The sequence below is a fragment of the Siphateles boraxobius genome, unplaced genomic scaffold, assembly GCF_051911475.1.
Source record: "Siphateles boraxobius isolate OS27281-9 unplaced genomic scaffold, OSU_SipBor_1 41, whole genome shotgun sequence".
NCBI classification, from domain to species: Eukaryota; Metazoa; Chordata; class Actinopteri; order Cypriniformes; family Leuciscidae; genus Siphateles; species Siphateles boraxobius.
Genome location: NW_027509042.1, coordinates 8,702,735 through 8,723,485, shown reverse-complemented (window position 1 = coordinate 8,723,485; position 20,751 = coordinate 8,702,735). Strand labels below are relative to the sequence as shown.

General features: G+C 38.1%; 1 protein-coding gene across 4 annotated transcripts in view; it reads right to left on the bottom strand.

Moving 5' to 3' along the window:
- Nucleotides 1-1,951: 1,951 nt before the first annotated feature.
- The window catches only part of frmd4ba (FERM domain containing 4Ba), a 56,404-nt gene continuing 37,604 nt past the window's right edge, over nt 1,952-20,751 (bottom strand). For 2 of the 4 annotated variants that reach the window (XM_077198116.1, XM_077198114.1), the window contains exons 12-23: nt 13,461-13,537; nt 12,717-12,855; nt 12,424-12,565; nt 12,196-12,329; nt 11,982-12,098; nt 11,662-11,890; nt 11,391-11,438; nt 10,760-10,883; nt 9,999-10,163; nt 7,405-8,114; nt 6,578-6,701; nt 1,952-3,248 (exon numbers count right to left, since the gene is read on the bottom strand). In XM_077198116.1, coding sequence (XP_077054231.1) covers nt 3,125-3,248; nt 6,578-6,701; nt 7,405-8,114; nt 9,999-10,163; nt 10,760-10,883; nt 11,391-11,438; nt 11,662-11,890; nt 11,982-12,098; nt 12,196-12,329; nt 12,424-12,565; nt 12,717-12,855; nt 13,461-13,537 — 2,133 coding nt within the window. In that variant the 3' untranslated portion in view covers nt 1,952-3,124. Of the gene's footprint in view, nt 3,249-4,390; nt 4,584-6,577; nt 6,702-7,404; nt 8,115-9,998; nt 10,164-10,759; nt 10,884-11,390; nt 11,439-11,661; nt 11,891-11,981; nt 12,099-12,195; nt 12,330-12,423; nt 12,566-12,716; nt 12,856-13,460; nt 13,538-20,751 lie in introns of all 4 variants that reach the window. The other 2 variants (XM_077198115.1, XM_077198117.1) reach the window with 2 other exon arrangements.

Genomic DNA, 20,751 nt, shown 5'->3' with positions numbered 1-20,751 from the left:
TCAATGGCCGGTTGCTGACAATAAAGCCATTCATAAATGAAATCGCTATAATGGCATCATCTATTGAGGAGTTAGGTCACAAAAACCTAAGCCAAGCTCCGGTTGTTCTTCACCTTTGTGCTGTTTTTCTGTGTACTGAAATTTCTTGGGAAGATATTTTTGCAGTGTTTTGAATAGTCTATTGCTACAGTTGAAACATTTTCCTCAGTTTGAGCTTCTTTTTACTAAATCTATCATTTACTTACCATCAGTTAGAGTAGATTTGAGCCTGATTTATATATGAGGGTCTCTGAAAGACACCCACAGTGAATCTTTGATGGAACTCTGTCTCTGCCGCTACCCTCCCCCACCGCCAAAGGTTAAACATGACCTCATTTCTAATGACCTTCAGGTGTATAAGTTGACCATTGTTGCAAAACTTTACACCACTACGAAATTCCTCTCCTCAGTTCACCGAGGTATTGGAATAAAAGAGTGCACAAACACAAAACAAAGAGCTCAGAAGATGCAGCAAGTTTAAAGGGTGAAATAGTCAAAAGTAAAAGTGTGTGAGGAACAAAATGTCTTAAATGAATTGATTTTAGATGAGCAGATGTGTGGTTATACAGGCTCTGACACTTTGGAAAAACTAAGTAAATAAAACAGCACTTAGTTATAGTCAGATGACTGTATTACAACAATATTTTGTCTATATACTGTGAATTTGAAGTATGTGCGTAACCACAAACCCACTTGACAACTGGAAGGAGTGTGTGTGTTCATGAAGGACTAATAGATGGCCATTGTTTGCTTGGGTTTTGAGTCAGCTGTGGATGACCTGGCTGATATCTTTGTACAGCTGGTGGCTACAGGAGCAAGGGGAGGTTAGACAGAAGGGTACAGCTGCAGCATACTTCAGGAGCAGTGTAGGGTGGACGGCCCCGGGACACAGTTCATCAGAACAAAGACCCAGTATCTCTCTCAGAGCCAAGAGCAGAGGCCGATGTGAGGAGAGACAAATTACTAAGAGCTGTAGAAAATCAAAAGGAAAAAACAGGAACTAATATTTTGCGCAAAGAAAATGACTAGACGCAAGTTGTTTTGAATTATGAAATCATTTAAATGTGACAAAAATAATGTCATTACTGTAAAAGTTTTTAAAATCACCCTGCACAGACAAGATGAAATTAGGCATAAACTGAGAACAACAAATATTGTAAAGAATTTATTATAAAATATTTAATATAATTTTATGTTTATATAACTCATTATTTTCCACTGAAAAAATAAAAACATTTTAGATTGAAATATGGTAGTCTTGCATTCTTTTGAATTATATATTTGAAAACATATTTTGTGAGAATGACAGTGGCTTCGCTTATATATGTACAAGTGATGGATGAAGCTTAGAGGGCACAAACTAATCTAATTTAATGCATTTTAAATAGCGTTTCTAAGCACATTATGTATATTTATCAAAGGTGTTGCATAAAAAGCAAGCCAGCCAGCCACATGATCTGTTCTTACCTCATTATGTACACAGATGACTGATTGCTTATCTTTAGGGGAGTGGCTTATGTGCTCTTAGTTGGAGTTTCAAAACATGTTCTTCTGGTTTTACACTCCATGCATGATTGACGACGAGCTGCTTGTTCTCCCGAGAATTGTAATTCTCTGAAGTGATGGAAAATAAACTGTGTAGCTGTAATGCAAGTGGTTGTTTTTACACGAGAACTTCAATTCAACAATTTGGCTTTTTTTGGATGTCTGTAAAAAATATGTAAACATTATTGCAAAAAATTGACCTCTTGATAATCCTAATGGTTGCTTACTGTTAAAAGCTGCAAGCTCAGTCAAGCTCACAACTTCCTTATTGCATCTCAGCAGGTGGTATTTCCTTGTGAACCCATTAGAAAGTTATATTTACTTTACAAACATGGTCAAAACTGACAAAAAACAAGGGCAATGCATGTTGGTTTTCTTTTTTTAATTCCAATGAATTTTTTTTAGACAAATTACTAAGAACCAGCTTGATAAATCCAAACTATATATTATATGCTTTCAAAACAAAATCTTTCAAAATGATAAAAACAAATCTCTCTAAAAGGTGAAAAACGTATCAAATGTTTGTACAGTATTTACAAATACATATACAGTTCCCTTCTGAAGAGAAAGAGAGATGCAGTGTGGTCGGTCACGGTTTCCAATCTTTCCGAGTGAGCAAAGTCCATTAGGGTATAAAAGTGCAGTCATGGGTAACAACTATTGTACCTGACTAGTTGTTAGTGACAGTATTAAAACAATTATACTCCCATATAATCATGTTTCAATTATTAGAGCTGTTGCAAACCATTTAACAGGATTAGAAAACTAACTGAATACTTGGCAATGTCTGACGCAAAGTAGAATGTTGACAGACATGATTTACTAGTACTTGGCATGTACTAAAACAAATTCTTTCTTGTGACTGGTCCAAATGTTAGTTGCGGACTGATCAAAAACAGCATTGCTGGTTGTGAACCAAGTTAAAATGGTACACAGGTGTAAAGCCCAGTACAAAGACAGAAAAGAATGATGCCTGTTATTGTGAATGCACTTAAACCGAAAGTGATGAGTAAAAATACTGAATGAAAAAGTTGTTGTTGCACCATCACATCCCATTTTGGTTTATGAACATAAAAAACACTGTTATTGTTGCTGATCTCATCTTTTCTCAACAAACTTTTACAATCCAAGTGTGAAAAAGCATTGTGGAATATTTTGGTGAGGGTTTTGCACAAGAGAAAAATCTGGTTTCAATCCTTCATATCATTTTTAGCTTGTGCCTGATGAAATATTAATGTTGCAATATCCTTCAATGTCACAGAATGTATTGAGGGTTAGACAATATCCCCAGTTCATTCTGCCCACAGCATCATAAGTTTCCACAGCAGCTGTGTCTTGTAAGCAAAGTGCTATCCCATAGTTTGTTCACGAAGAGAATGCATTGTCCTTTCTCATGTCGTCTAGCAAGATCATCTTCACACAAATGTTTTAAGGCTCTTGTCCGGCAACATTCCTAGCTTTGGAATTCATTGCTATTTATAAGCAAATGGGATGAGAACAAGGCACATGAGAGTGAACAGGAAAGAGTTTCTCTCACTCTCTACACTATGGTTCCAGGTTTAGAGTCCTCATGCCAATGCAGCGTCTGCTGGTCTTCAGAGTCAAAACTGCTGTCTATTGGGCTGCTCGTGTGTGAATCGTGGTGGCTCACGTCTATATAGGACCTGCAAATAGAAAAGAGAATAAAATGTTTTAATGATCTACAGAAAATATGGACAATGACTTACAAATACACTGATTTATTGAATATTTTAAACCCCAGTGGAACATACAGTACCCGGCTAAAAAAAAAAAGTCACTATTTGGATTTAAATAGGCAAATGCTTAAGAGTCTACGATTGGATCATTATTGCAGTGAGTATTATGTTTCTAGCATGTTATATGTTTGGCAACAGTTCTTCAAACCCTAACTGATGGAGTGTGTAGCTTTTCCTTTCTTAAACATCCATGTAGGAAGACGCATCATGACCATATTCCAGGATGACAATGTCAAGATTCCTAATGCTCGAAGCAAGAAGAATAATTTTCACACATGAATTGGCACCTCTTGAGTCCAGAACTTAAACTCATCATTGAAAGTCTTTGGGATGTGCTTGAGGAACCTTAACGGAGTACTGGACTCTTGCATTGTCAATACAAGATCTTGATCAAAAATGGATTCACCTCTTGATGTAAATAACATCACAACGATTATTTCCATCAAATTGGTGCACCAATTTTTGGTCCAATCATAGACTCTTAAGCATTTACCTATATAAATCCAAACAGTGACTTTTATTTTGGCCGTGCAGTGTAGTATATAAATACAACACCAGATATACTAAAAACCAGAGTCAGGGTCAATGGTTTTGCAGGAACAATAATGTTACAAAAATAACTTCTTGTGCAGCTGGTTTTTCAGCATTGTGTGCAAAGGGATTCAGTATATCTGGTCAAGAAACTGGCCTAGTTTCCAAATTGATGATTGTTTTTGATTATTGCATGTCAACGTGTTGAGTAGGTTGAGTGAGACACAACATCACTGAACAGTGTTAAAGACTCACACACCTGAAGCAGACCATACAAAAGCACACACGTATACTTGTCATAACTTGCACACAGCAATCAAAAACATGAAGCGCAGGGTCACATGCTTCCCCTCAGAACAATACTTCACCCTTCTTTAGAAGAAAACACACAACCATCCCACCACCAGTGAGTAAGCGGTAGAAAGTGCTGTGGAAAAGACGGTAACCGCAGTCTTCTTAAACCCTGAGTGATTCGCCATTATAGTTAGAGAGGCAAATGCTAGTCCTTCATATCTCACCACTGTTTTATGTGTTGTCTGTCACTAGCAATGAGTGTAAAAGTATTCCGGGTCATAACCACTGGCAACAGCACCAGACACCTCTAAAGGCACGGCCAATGGGCTTCTCCTGCCCGGAGTCATCCACCTGTACTCGGGTGGGTATCTGTCCATTAGGGGGTCAGGAGGTGGAGCCAGCAGATGGGGGTCAGGGCTGGTTTGGGAGGAAGGGCAAGCAGCAGTGGATAAGTGTTCATGTGTGCTCATTACACACAGCAAAAGAGAGATGACGATGTATATTGATGCTTGAAGAGAAAGTTCACCCAAAAATAAAAAATTCTGCCATTTGCTCACTCTTTATTTTGTTGCAAACACATATGACTTTCTTTCTGGAACTCATAAATGCTATTTTGTAAAGTGTCTTTAGTCATAATTAGCCAATCATTTTAAGTTAATGGCCATCTCAGAGATTCCTGTGTAATTATACCAGCTATTATTGCTTTCTTTATAAAGAAAATGTAATATTTGATATATTAAATTAGTTTATTATGTATATATATATGTATATGTATATATATATGTGTATATATATATATATATATATATCTAGAGTAATAAATATAAAGTTCTAAATTATTATGTTTTTACACAACCATTCAAAAGTTTGGGATCAGTAAGACTTTAAAGTTTTTTAATGAAGTCTCATTTATTTGATCTAAATACAGTAAAACATTGATATTGTAAAATATTACAATTTAAAACAAGTGTTTTCTATGTGAATATATAAAAATATATAAATTTATGTGATGGCAAAACTTAATTTTCAGCATCATTACTCCAGTCTACAGTGTCACATGATCCTTCAGAAATCATACTGATATACAGATGTGGTGCTCAAGAAACTGTATCAATGTTGAAAACAGTTGCTTAATATTTTTCTGGAAACGGTGATCAATTATTTCAGGATTCTTTGATGAATACAAAAGAACAGCATTTATTTGAAATAGAAATCTTTTGTAACATAAGTGTCTTTACTGGCACTTTTGATCAATTGATTGCGTCCTTGATGAATAAAAGCAAAAATTTCTTTAAAAAAGCAACAACTTTTGAATGTTAGATTATATGTTGGGGCCAGTGAAAACATTGTCATCCTAATAGGTCTGCAGAAGAAAAATCCTTCATGTTGCAGCTTGTGAAGAACACTGTGACATCAAAAGACACAGAATATGATGCACAAGTCGTATGGATACAAATAGACGCTCCATTATGAAAACAAGCCCTCTGGTCATTCTATTTGCACATTTATGGAAGAGAGAAACTTATACAAGTTTGGAAAGACATGAGCCAGAGGGTGAGTAGTACACAAGTGTGAACTACTCCTTTAAAAGTTGTTTGGAGGAAACACAAGCACTTTTAAAGAAAGCCATGCAGTCATATTTTTACAACACACAACAAGCCAGACATCCTGAGACGCTGAGTACAGACAGAGCAATCCCACACGGCTGGCGCTTTACTTACTATAAAGGGCTACATTTAGCAAATGAAGCTTTATTAACCCTTGCATGCCTTGCACCACCAGATTGAGGCGGGGACAAACCCATCTGCTTCATCTGATAGCAAGAGGAGGTTGGAGGAAGAGGAGGAGGAGGGAGTGAGGAAGAACAAGCTTGGGAGAAATGAGGAGGACAGTACTGAGGGCTGGCAGGGTAGTGCCAAGGACGTTTAGGGAGTGAGCTGGAGTCATGTCTGTGAGGGAAAGAACGGTCATAGGGAGAACAAAGCGTGAGAGCAGATACTGCACCAGCACTCCTGCAGAATTAACCAGATGCATTGTGTCAGGCAAGCTGTTAGCTTGAACATGCCCTAATGAACTGTAGCATATCAGCTAGATAGTGGACACTATGGCAAACATCAAGAAAAAAAATACATTATTCAAACTAGCATTTTCTTTGAAAGTGTAAATATCTAGGTGGTTGCTAGAGCATTTCAAGGTGTTTTATAGGATGTGCTTACTGGCCAAGTCAAAAGAGCCCACTATAAGCTCGGGACCCTCATTCAAAATGGGTCTTAAAGGATTTTTATCTTTTTTTTGTGCAGCGCTATAGTATCACCAAGCATGCCATTTTTGGCATGCCTCTGGTTAAGACGGTTCAGATAAAGGCTAATGAGCTAATCAGTAAAGGACGATGGTGCACAGAAGAGTCATACCTGCTGTGTAACGGGTGGCTGTGATGGACAGTGTTGTAGCCGTAGGACTGATGATGGTGTGTGAGAGACGTTTCATACTCTGACATTCCCATGACTGGTCGGCTGTGCCAGTTTCCCGAACTAACTGCGATTACATGAAGATGAAAGGAAATTAATGAAGGAGAACCTCATGTAGATAACATTGCAGAATCATTTTCTTCTCTCTTGAACAACATTCTAGTCAACCAAAGTTTAGGTTTTAGACTAGCTAGGCTGATTAAATAGCCAATATTTAACCGAAATGCCCACTTGGCAGATTAAAAAAAAGTGCCCATTAAGACAGCTTCAAATCTACCAATATCTTTTTTTTGTAAAAAAAAATTTAAAAACAGAAAATGTTTACTATCTATGTAAATATGTAAAACACGTGTTCATTTAATTAAAGCAATTTTGTGAAAGCCTCATTTGCCATCAACAATTTAATAATTGTGTGTTCACTAAATATTGGCATCTATATTTGAAAATAAATGTTGATATAAATATTTAAAATATAAGAAGGAAATTTGAGGGATAAAATTTTATATTATTTTGATTTAAAATCCTTCCATCAAAACAGTACGAGAATATTGCATTACATTATTAAAAAAATTGTGCTCAATTGCCCTGACAATAAGGTCACAATGAAAACCACTTTAATGGTCCAAGAATTGGCTTCTTTTGTCTTATGCATAATTCTTTTCATGCTGGTGTAAAATGTTTGTTTTCGAGAGATCCACCAACTTAAGACGCCCGTTTAAGCCCAGAAGTATTTGAGGAAACAGGAGGTGCTTTTATGCAACACTTCTCACCGGTTGAGTAGGAAGCTGTACTGTCACTGCGTACATAACTTGATGACATGGTCCTGTAGCCTAGGTTTTGCTGTGGCCCCCTGTAGGTATCATACACTGGTTGTTTGTTCTGTCGGCTGTACCATTCACGCAAGTGTTCCACCACTTCAGCCCTTTGCTTGCTTCTGGCAAAATTCTCATTCCTGGATGGAGGACGGTTCCTCGGTGGCCTTAATGTGGCATAAGGGTTATGAACCAAACCGTCTATCTCATCATGGCCGTAGTTCCCATGAGGGTCATGTCTGGGGTAGGAGGGGTTAACATTATAGTGTCCCTCCACCTCAGTCTCATACATATACGGTCCATTTGGATACACTTCAGGTTCCATGTACCGCGGATATCCAGTGACGTAATAGGCTGTGGTGGTTGGCTTTTGCCGAGGCTGGGATGTATAACCACGTGTGTCATTCTGTGCTAGGTTAGGCATGCTTCCTGTGTTGGCGTATATGTTGCCCTGCCTCCTCCGATGTCGGTTTTTGGCACGGGAATGGCAGCCGGGTGCAGAGTACTCCACGCTGGACTGGCTGGTGTAGGAAGAGCCATCGTCAAGAATTTCAGTGCTGTTGCTACGACGAGGAGAAGAGATGGAGAAGACAGGCTCGGATGGTTCGCTTTCCGTTAGGAACTGGGACTGAGATTCCAGACTGCCACTGCGCTGCCGATAATGAGTGCTTCATGCAGGAAGAAGCAAAATAATTCATGAAAACATTATCAAAATCATAACTAAAAATAATTCTCCTCTTCTCTAGCTTGCTTCCTAATCAAGTTGTCTAATAAATCTGGCATTGTATATTACAAATAATGTTGAATAAAACTGTCTGCTAAATGCATAAATGTAAATGTAATAAAAAAATAATAATAATAATTGAAATAAAACAACTGTATTTACTGGAGACATTAGTACATTAAAGGGATAGTTCACCCCAAAATTTTAATTTTGTCATCACTTACTCACCCTCATGTTTTTCCAAACCTGTATGAGTTTCTTTGTTCTGTTGAACACAAAAGAAGATATTTTAAAGAATGTTGGTTATCAAACAGTTGGCGGTAGCCATTGACTTCCATAGTAGGGAAAAAATAATATGGAAGTCAATGTGTGCCATCAACTGTCTGGTTACCAACATTCTTTAAAATATCTTCTTTTGTGTTCAACAGAACAAAGAAACTCATACAGGTTTGGAACAACATGAGGGTGAGTAAGTGATGACAACATTTTTGGGTGAACTAACCATTTAATAAGACCGAATAAATGTTTCACACTGGTTTGTGGCAATTTTGCAATACATAAACACTTTTCACATTTCCAGGTTTCACAAAAGTGGAAGTTGTCATAGTTGGGTAAACTTCTATAGCGGTAAATGAGAGACTACATTAATTTTTTTGTGTGTGTGTTCCCATTTGCTCAAATAGCTAAAGAAAATCTCCACAATAGTGTTCGCACAACTTTCAAAAAGAGGAAAAAAAAAATTATTTTTGAGAGATTGATAATGGCAGTCAGAAGAAACATGTAATTTTTACAATCACTGCCATAGCCGCTGTATTAGAAAAACCCTCAATGAAATGAAAGCGGAACGAAACAGCGCTACTCATTATTTTGTGCTTCATGGAGCGTTTATCAGTTCGGACCATCAACATCAGTGCAGCGCAAGCCGATCTTGATCAAGCGGCACTGTCACTACAGCGCTGAGAGATCCAGTAAACAAAGCATTTGAATTCGCCACTGAAGTAATAACATGACTGCGAGATCTAGTGAGAAGCATTACAATTTCTCCCGTTATTAACGGATCAAACAGCGCTGACGTGGAAACCAGGAGAAACATTGTTCCATGAATGAACTAGTTATAGGTTTTAAGTCCACAGATCAGCAACATTCACCATGGATTTACTGTAGTAACACTCACTGTAACCATGGAAGATTGGCAGAAATAGTAAAATGCTTTCAAGTACATCACTCATCTTTTCCAGCACTTCAAAACTCAAATATTATCATATTTAAATGTTATTTTTAATGTGATGACCAAAACATTATTTGTTCATCCTTCAAAGATTACCCCCATTTATAAAACTAAAAGTTTCTAGATGTAGGAAAACTAATAAATAATTTTTGTTTTAATAAATAAGAAATTTCTCTGGCATTTTTCTTTTTGCTGTATTGTATCGAACCGAACCGAACCGTGACACCACTGTATCGTATCGAACCGAACCGTGAATTTTGTGAACCGTTACACCCCTAATTTATATATACATACATAATATATATATATACAAAAGGTTGCATGATTTACGATGTTGATGAGCGTTAGAACGCATCATCACATTCTGTGAAAAGGTATTAAATATTTTAGAAAAGAGCACAAAAAAACCCAATTCACAGCTTTTTAACATCTACACATTTCCATTACTTTTCGAAGCCTGGAAATCCCTGACATTTAAAGAGTAAGGGGAACAAAGGCAGTGTTCCTACAATCATGGATAGTCTTTATTCCTTAACAATTGTCATTCAGGGGGCATGCTAGAAGGGAGGGGGATGAAGGAGGGTTGATTGTGTACTGTACCTGAGCTGGATGCTGCTGTAGGCGTTGCGGGCAAGTTGCGGGGTGGGGGGCATGCTCCGCGAGTCTGAGGGTTGTCGTGAGGGTTGACAGTAGGGGCTGCTGTGTGTTGATAAGGTGTCTCCATGTATATAGGTCACAGGTTCTTGGACTTCGTCATAATTTAATCTAGAACACAGATAAGAACAACACTTTACCAAACTTCCTTCATGGGTGGAGTTCTTACCACATACAAAGCCTCCAAGGAAGTACAGAAAAACTTTTCATGATATACCTCCCTTGTACCTAGTTAGATCGAATACAAAAACTCATTGGTTTTTGAGGAACAAATGATTAAATAACAAACGACTGAATTACATCTCATTTTACAGGCAGACTTCAGCCGTTTGGTCTCATTGAACTTCCACCTCACTGGCTCATTCTATTAATGCCCGTTGTCCCTGTGAGATTTTCCAGAGCAGCTTTCCTGTGTGCTTATGGCCCTTCCGCCCCCACTTTGCGATTATTGCTAGAGTTTTTGCAGTCAAGCAGTGACATGCTTATTCCTGGGGCACTATTTTTAACACTGTGAGTGTTTGGGCTGATAAGACGAGACTGTGAAGGAAGAAATCGAGGCAAGGGAAAACTGGAATGCAGGGCTGATCCCTTGATCACAGGTCTCTACTAGCTCCACTAGCCCAAAAGTAAACAACAGCCAGAGGCAAGGAAAGGTATGAAGTGTATCAAGATTAATCCTAAAGAGCTGTGGTTGGTGGGCCTCTCACCTGCTGTAGTTCTGGTGGTCGTCATTTCCGTGATCTGAATTGTACGATGCAGTGAAGGAGTTTGATGAGTTAGGACGTGGAGAATATTGTACTGAACGTGAACGTTGTCTCTGTGATGGCTCATCTAAGACAAAACAAGTTAACAAGATTAAGAGAGTAGCCACCGAGTCTAGCTTACAGCGATAAGTGCTTACAACCATTTATACACTACTGTTCAAAAGTTTGGGGTCAATAAGATTTTTTTCAAGAGAAAACAATACTTTTATTCAGTTTTATTGACAAAAGTTAAAGTAAAGACATTTATATGACTAAATATTTCTTTTTCAAATAAATGCTGTTCTTTTGAACTTTCTATTCATCAAAGAATACTATAAAAATATTAATATTAAAAATATCCACAAAAATATTAGGCAGCACATCTGTTTTAACATTGATGACAACAAGAAATATACCTTGAGCACCAAATCAGCGTATTAGAATGATTTCTGAACGATTATGCAACATTAAAGACTGGAGTAATGACTGCTGAAAAATGCTTTTTGCCATGCAGCTTTGGTGAGCATAAGAAAAAAAAGACAACCCCAAAATTTTGAGCGGTCGTGCACCTGAATTCAACACAAACAGTACTCACCATCTTCCAAATTTAGGCAGTCAGAAAGGCTGTCAAGGTTCACATCATCTGCAAAAACAATTAAGATTATAATTAATATTTCCTTGCCCCAATGATCCATTACTACAACTAGCCTAAAACATTAGCTCATCACAAGTAAAGCATAAAACTGTAACTGTCAACAGAGTGCAAAGTTTACATACGCAGTATAAGCATGCATGTTATCAGTGTCCCACATATTTTGTCCAATACATTTATATAATCATGAATAATCATTAAACCAGATATGCACCAGCAATGATGACGGAAGCTCTTTGTGTGGGCTCCTTGCCAATCTTCACTCTGTAACCATTAATCTCATTTTCAATCTCCTGAAGTTTTTTGGTAGCATCCAGAAGGTTTCTCCTGCGTTTCTTCTTCACAGTTTTACAGAGCTCATTTTCATAGGCAAGTTTTTTCGCTGCCTCCACAATCTTCTTCTGGAGCGCAAAGCAGCCCTCCATGTTTCTTAACTTAGGGTCCTGCAAGAAAAAAAAAAAAAAACATTCAATTAGCATAGAAGAACACAAAATTCGAGGAGTTCTTCTGAAAAGAACGAATGAGACAACCTACCGCATCATAAGGGAAAAGATCGTCCAATTTGAAAGCAGTTCCCATGCGCCTTCGAACAGTGGGGGGCTTCTCTCCTGATGCCAAAGGATACTCCTTAGGTAACAAACCGGTAAGCTCCTGGTCAAAAAATAAAAAGCAAAGAAAAATCTTAAGATAGGCCGGTTTAAATTGACAAACTTTAAAAGATTGTATGGATATATGACAAGCCACTAACAGCTTCCCGGAGGCAGATTTGCTTCAGCTCTTCTTCCTTTAGTGCCAGAATTTCATTTAAGCTCTTCTGTTTGTTCTTCAGTTCTGCAATCTTCTCTTTCTTCTGTTCCTCATTCACATCATTGTCGGCAGAATCTAAAATGAAAGCAAAAGCAAGCTCAATCATGATATCAGTCCGAACGACACAGTTCATTAGGCTGTTCTTGGAATAAATGAGAGATTGTCTTACTGGAAGAGACCAAACTTCCATTGCTGGCCATGATGAGCTTGTCTTTACTCTCCATGCTGACCAGCTTACTGTTCCTTGGAGCTCCAGTCTCTGAGAGATCCATGGCAATATCACCCAAACTTCTTGCTGTAGTTATTTTAGCCTTTAGGTTAAAAAAAAAAAGAATAGGCGGTTATGACATCATCTCAATTACTTTTGCATGATATCAGCGCAGAGACAAAGCAATGATTTGTGCATTTATGAATTTATGAGTATTAAGTATTAAAGATGCACTAATGCTTATGCATACTCACTTTACTCTGTTTGCGGTCCAGGTAGAACTGGTGTTGGCTGATTGCCATTACCCAGATGGTTTTGATCAGAGAGTGGCTGGCATACCACGTGTGGATGACCTGACCAGATTGACCAAATGTGCGTCTAGAAGCTGTTTTTCTATGGATTAACACATGTGCACATTGAAGTCAATCATAAATACATTCCTCATCCTATATCAATGAGAAAGTTAGTTTCTGTAACGGATATTTTTTGCATGGTATTCAAAGATAAATATTATATGCTTAAAAATTGATTTAGTCAACCTAAATAGTTCTTAAATGGATAAAAACAATAAAATTGAATGTTACTACATAAAGCAGTTTATTGGGTTACCTGATATTTGATACCAATTGACAATAACTCAGGTTGGTGACACTAGTACTGTAACAATGTACAGTGGTGATATCATCTTTGTTTACAGAGCAACCCCAGCCTGTATTACTACTACAGCGTAAAGTGACCGATTGCTTCACTGCTTCAGTTCAGCGTTGGAAACCCATCGGCTACGTCAAAAAGGCTTTGCATCACTAACATTTACTTAGTCAGTCTATTCAAAGGCCATGTCTTACTGTCTAAAAGCGCAAAAATAATGCTGAACGTTTTACAGTAAAAACAAATCAAAAACTGTGCTCATTGAGTGCTTCCGTCTATCTCATTCAGGTTTGTGTCATGTTAAAGTATATTAAGGCTCAACCTAGTGAATATTTGTCTTATTTTCTCACCTCTGAGGGTCGTTGACCTCTACGGCAAACTTCTTCTCACGGAAATACAAGTTTTCAAGCTGTTTCCACAGAAAGAGCTACAGAGAAAAAGGAAATGAGATTTAGACAAGAACTATATTAGGAACACAGGAAAAAAAATAGCATTTATTTTCATTGAGCATTCACTTCTTTGATTTGCATATTTGTTTGTGAGATTCATCAAGAACTTTTACATCCTTGTATTTCAGCTATTTTTTCTCTGCTCTCTGTGTCAAATCAGGAAAAATGCATTATTAATTCCTAGAAACAATACATGCTGAATTCGCTCACAAAAACAATGACTAGATCATATGGATATTGATATATTTAGCTGGAAGCACAAGACAATTGCTTCAGGTATAAAGCCAATACAATCTAAGAACGACAGAAGCAAAGCGTCCACTGAGCTTGCACCTCATTTTGCCCTAAAGGGAGAGCACTGAAAAACAGGTCTGTGGTAAAAACATGGCCAAAACATCTGCCATTCATGTGAACTATCCTTTCAGAGCTTTTCTCTAGAGCTCCGTGATAGCTTTTCCCAGCTTAGGGCAGGGAAAGTACAATATCCAAATACTATCAGCATGCGGGGGTGAGGATTTACTAGGAATGTTAATAAATGCTCCCTACCAGGTACTGCTCCAATGCACCTCTGAGTAATGTTCATAGAAACAATATGATCCGAGCACGGATCGTACAATAGATTTGACTGCTAAGAGCATATTAAAACTTAACATATTTCTGACAGTTGTTTATTAACAACAAAACTAATAATGACAACTTATTCTAATTTCAATGAACTTAAAATGGACCTTACCAGATCAGTTAGTAAGCCTGTAAAATCCCTTGATAGTTGGACAGGTTTAGAATGGTCCTGATCTAAAGTTTCTCACAGGGTTGTGGCTTCCTTGAACAATACTCGCTTGTCTGCTTTCAAAGAGACCAAAAGGTGTTGCAAGAGTTTCAGAAAAGTGAGCCCCGCCTCTTCCCTCCCACTTTCTGTGACATCACTAGCACCTCACTTTGCTCTTACTCACCTTGAGCAAGACTAGTACTACTAAGTTCAAGTACTACGCTCTGTTTCCGCCTGCCAACTATGCCATCATCTCTCTGAAACTCTTTAACTCACACATGTAATTAAACCTTCGCAACTTCATTCTTTCTTTACGGTCACCTCCCTCTTACTCTGATACCCGCTTCCTGTCCTTGTCAAACCAGACAAACAGGTTACACTCACTGAATACACACACATAGAGTGGCATTCCTCTTTCAGTGTTTCATTTTGGGAGGGGATTTACAGCATTGATCATAATGTACACCCTTAAATAGCTCTTCATTAATCCGTGTTCCTTTTCCTGATGGGTCTCATTTTTACAGCCTGAATCTTAATCTATCACCTGTTGGTTTGGATGCTTGCTCCCTTACGCTTCCCAAGGCAAATATGCGAGGAATCTACTACTTTCTTGTAATCATTAATGGCTGGCCATGGCACTCTTCACCTCCTGGTGAAAACAGAATGCCTCTCTCACAGTGACTAAATAGCCAAAGCGACAGCAACAGGGAATGTCTCACTATCTGACAACATGAAAGTTCCCTGACCTTTCTTTGACATTTAAAACAAATAACTAAAAAGTATATACTTCTTATGTCGATGTCGAAAGGGGGTACTGATTACTTAAAATAAGCAGTATAAACACACGACAGACCCAAAATATTTCTTTAAGTCATACTGTTTTTTTTAAATAACAAAAACATGTGATAAACCATTAAAATGTATTTTTGTGACACAGAAATACTAAGTGTAAAATCAGCTAATTTAAAACCAGGACTGGGTAAGAGAAAGCTATTGTTAATACATGAACAGCAGTCATCTAGAATGCTGAGTGAGATAAGCTATTTCAGCATAATTATTTTAGCCAATTAAATAAGAGATAACTAGATAAAGTCTGAGGGGAAGATGAGAGCATGCAAATGGAAAGACAATGGGAACAATCCTCAACACCTCAGACTGTCTGTGACTGATAAAGCAAGACAGGCAGACATATCTAGGAAGTCTGCCGAAGTTAACAACTAAAATAAATTTTAAATGACATTAAATGAACAAAAAATAAAATAAAAAATGAATTAAATAAATAAATAAAAAAATAAAATGAATACGTAAAGATTAAAATAAACTAAAATACTATTTTTTTAAAGGAAAATAATTTTAAAAAGCTTATTTTATTTTGTTAACTTGCAGACCCGAACCCTACAGATGATGTATTTTAAAGTATCACTGCTCTTGATGTAAATGTAACATGTAATACCAATTAGCACCAGAGATTTGTTTAGCACCAGTATCCATAACTGTGGATTCATATCGGCATTACACGCATCTAAAAATGTCTCATTCATCTGGATGTGTGAAAGTATTATTTTATAATCATACACACCTTAAACTCTTTCATGTCACTGGGATAATGATGATGCAGTGCAGAAATATCTTGTGAATATTGACACACCCTCATAATGCATCACTAGCCTAAATCTTCAAAATAAGCTGTGTTCACAGAAGTGAAATGCAGTTATCAGTCCTTTTTTGGAGTGGTAAATGCATAAAACAAATGTTAGCAAATATAGTTGTCAAACCCTGACTAAGTGAACCTGGCCATGAAACATTACACAAGAGCACAGATTTATGTAAAAAACAAACAAAAAAACTAACTCTTCAGACAGTAAGGGACCAGATTATTTTAAATATAACAAAGATGCCACACCACACACCACCAATACACGTGATCCAACATGAACTCATGTATGAAATGCTGTTTCTTTCAAAGCACATTGCCTATATTGCCTGGCATAGTCTTAAAATCTCTGATGTGTCTATTGGCGCTTTTCCACTTCATGGTACGGTACGGTTCGGTTTGGTACGGCACGCTTTGGCGCTTTTCCACTGCATGGTACGGTACGGCTCGGCTCACTTGTGGCGCTTTTCCACTGCATGGTACGGTACGGCTCGCTTTAAATGGTACCACCTCTGTTGAGGTTCCAAGCGTACCGTACTGATACTAAAATGTGACGTGAAAACACTGCAGATCACTGATTGGTCAGACAGACAGAATCGTCACTACCAGCGTCATTTGTATTTGCGAGACATCAAACCCGCTAGATTTAAATAGCCAGTAACAGCCACCACTGTAGCACCTGTTTTAAAACTACTTGCTTGAAATAAAAAAACTTCCAAAAAAGAAATGGCTGAATCGTGGTCAGTGGACGAGAAGCGCAGACGTTCCTCTTGTTGGTTGCCGAGGAGCGGGAAAACTATAACGATCAGTCATAATCCCACCCACTTTGAAGCGGTACTAACTGCAGTGGAAAAGCAACAGAGCTAAAGCGCACCGAGCCGTGCCGAGTCGTACCACGCAGTGGAAAAGCTAAGCGAGCCGAACCGTGCCGCTCCAAACAGAACCGTACTGAGCCGTACCATGCAGTGGAAAAGCGAAGCGAGCTGAAACGTGCTGCGCCGAACCGTACTGAGCCGTACCATGCAGTGGAAAAGCGCCATATGATTTGTCATCACCATATTTAGACAATCCAGATGCAATTGTCAGCTCTGCATTATTATTCAAATATATTCTTCACACAATCCCCATGGAGATAACCACAAATGAATAGTAAACTGTTTAGAAAGAAATATGAGTGAGCGGCGCTTGCCTGTGAAAAACTCCTTTACCACCTTAACACTAGGGTGTTTTGGGTTGTTGTCAGGTTTTTACTTTTCAGGTAATACTTTATTATTATAAAGATATCCTGTTGTTTGCTAAATTGAAAGCAAATTAATAATCAAATTGCTCCTTTTATATTTTAACTCCCCCCCGCATTAGAGGATGTCCCAGTGAAATAATATACAAGAGCAGAGCATTCAGTGTAAACACAACCAAAATGTAGAAATGATTAACCAACTTCTGCCACGCGATATGTCAAGATCGACAGAAATGTTCCTATTAAAAATTGGGATAAAACTGGGGACAGACTGGAGTTTTTTCACTTAATTTACTGCTTTAATAGGGCATCAGTTCAGAGCCCGGGAAAGTTCAGACAAAAAGTTTCAGAGCTTCTTTTAATACTGAAGACTCCCATTAGCTCTTGTCTGTGGAGGAGTTACAGCCGCGAGACCCCTCACTCTCCTTTATGGCCCCCTGCTAGGCTAATTGTGTTTTATTGCTTGATCAATTGTCTGGCCTGAATGAAATGCACAATGGCGGTCAGATTTGCATAATGATCTCGGCATGCTGGAAATAGATGGGGGGACGGACGGACACAAAAACTGCCTTCTTGGCAGGAAGCACAATCAATAATGGCCAGATGATGGGTTACACTCTGACAGGGACTAGTTTACTTTCAAAAAGAGACCGTTAAAACACTCAGTCGAGTGGGAAAAGACACACAAAAAGGAGAGGGAAGGAATGAGATAGAAGATGACCAAATGGGTTACCTTTTTTTGTTCATGGTACCATTTTTTGTGCCTATATGTAAATATCAAAGTATCCTGGTAATACTATATATGATAGATTCACTGTGTACCATGGTACCCCCACATCTTACTGTTAAGACAAAATGAGAAATAGAAAGGATTTCTGTTTACTCTCTAACCCTCCAGTAGCAGTATTAGTTTGCCAGAAAAAGCGCTGATTGGGGTTCTGTCAATGGAGCCAATCCCCCTTCAGACATCACATTGCTGGCACCGCTTCAGTTCCTGCTCCCCATGAAGCTCCATAATTACACCCTCCACAGGGAGGGGCTGGTGTTCATTGCTGAGTGGGACATGCCCATTTACACTCTGGCATAGGACTGAATATACATACACACCCAGCTGCATCCTACAAAGCATTGGTGTAATGGATGCCAATTATCAGACACTTTAATGAGTGAGGTTGGTGTGAAATATAGAAGTCGTCCTCATAAAAAAAGAGCAATGGTTACTAATCTCTCATATACTTGAAATGTGATAAAAATGTGGTAAATGAGAATGTTCATTAAAAATGCCAATGAACACAAAATTAGAGCTAAGAGATATCTCAATAGGACATTTTTGGGAAAAACATATTGCACACAAAAATCTGATTGGCTGACTTAGCACAACTTCTGGGATTTGAGGCATACCAAAAAGCTGGGTTTACAAGGTACTGGGTTAATACTATTACTGCTTCTAAGGATGAACTAAGCACTGGATTTGCCAGCTTAATGACATTGAAATCTGGAAGTTATTTAGAATTTTTTAGGCACTTGGTAGCAAGCAAACTAGAGATGTCCACAAGCAGAATTGTGCACTACCGTTTGAAGGTTTGGGTCAGTGACATTTTTGTAAATGTTTTTTGAAAGAAGTCTCAAAATATTCTAAAGGAATATATTTTTATAAAGGGGGGCAATTTTTTTTTTATTTTGCCTATGTGACAATAAGAGGTAAATCTGGCCTTGGTGGAGCATTAAAGGTGACCTATTATGCCCATTTTTAAGATATGTGAAATAAGTCTCTGATGTCCCCGGCGTGTGTATGTGAAGTTTTAGCTAAAAATACCCCACAGATATTTTTTTTTGCATGTTAAAATTACCACTTCTTGGGGGTGAGCAAAAATGCGCCGTTTTGGTGTGTGTCCCTTTAAATGCAAATGAGCTGCTGCCAGGGTCCGAAATTAACACCCGCCAAGCGCCAAATGCGGGTAGATTTTCCGTTTGGCGAGTAAATCTTAAAAGGCTATCCGCCACACTGGCGGGTGAATGTTCCAGACATCGCAAGTCTCCCGCATATTGATAGAGGCTCCCTGATGTCCGCAAATTAGTTAAAATGTCCTGGAATCTAGAGTGAGCGAGAAAGAGCGCGCACATTCTGAGCTCCAAACCGTGTAGCGCGTGCACGCCTGAGAGGGAGAAAGCGAGAGACCTTGCGTGTGTGCCTCAAGAAGCGTGTGTGAACCTTCTTCACACCTAAAATAGACCTACACTAAATATATTTCTTTAAATAATTAACAAATTAAGATGACAAAAATAAAACACTGAATCAGTTTGAAGCTTTGAAAAATTTTGACCATTTATTTTGCTTGCTTAGCTCGCTTGCGAATATGTCTTTAGGCACGTGTTGTTGCACTTGTAAAAGTATATATATATATATATACTTTTAAACCGTTTAACTGATAGTATTAATCGGTAATTTTTTTTACTTTCGGTAAAGTATCTGATAGTTTTACAAAACCTTCAAATGTTCTGTTATGAGCACTAGTTCGATGCTCACCTGATGACAATGCAGTCCTGAAGTGCCAACTAGCCTCTCCCTATGGAGGATCCCTATACCACTCTACAGATAAAGCGTTGTGGAATTTTTCGGTTCGCGTACATACCCAAAGTGATAAGATAAAATAAAATTCTGCATAAAAATTTATAGACAAGACAAGTAGTTTGTTTAGGCATGGTTTGTAAGGAATTACAAACCTGCGCACATATATTCAAACGCACATAACTATAGAATCAATTCTTAATGCGCATGTGAACGCCATCAGCGTCTATCACAGGTTCACGTTTAAAGTCTGTTTAGAGAGAACGGTGTCGTCTTAGCGGCCCCTAATTTAATAACAAATGATCATTTAGACTGAAGTGAATCAATCAAAACTAACTTTAGCTGGAAAAAACATTTTTCAAGAACCACTATAAAACCAAACCAATCTCTGTTACCTTAAATTATATGTTTATCTCTGTAAAGCTGCTTTGAAACAATCTACATTGTTAAAAGCGCTATATAAATGAGGATGACTTGACTTGACTTGACTCACATCTTCCATGTCTTACTATTTGTTGCTCTGTTTTGACTTCTACTCTAGTCATTCAACATTAGGGCTGTCTCTTTACGTTCGAAAATCGATTGCACAATCGATCGGACCAACCAACACAAGTTTCGAAAACGAAAATAGAGAATCGATTTTAACTGCCTTTTTTTTTAACCAAAAATGTTTTTTAGATAGACAGATCAATACAGTACACATAACATGTAGGATGTTGGAAAATAACAATGTCTTTTCTGTTAACCAAATGCTTTTTAATATTCGCTATTACTTCAGTGCAAGTGAACAAGGGCGCCGTTATTTGTTGCTTAGTGACGTGTGTGTTCAAGCAAGCCAGAAATGCGCAGATTCTGCGCAATACGCTGTATTTAATATATCACGAGGACTCACGAGTTGCGTATTTGCGCTAAATCCACGCAGATTTGGCTTACACGAACTTCCCCAGCAAAGTGGGTAAACAT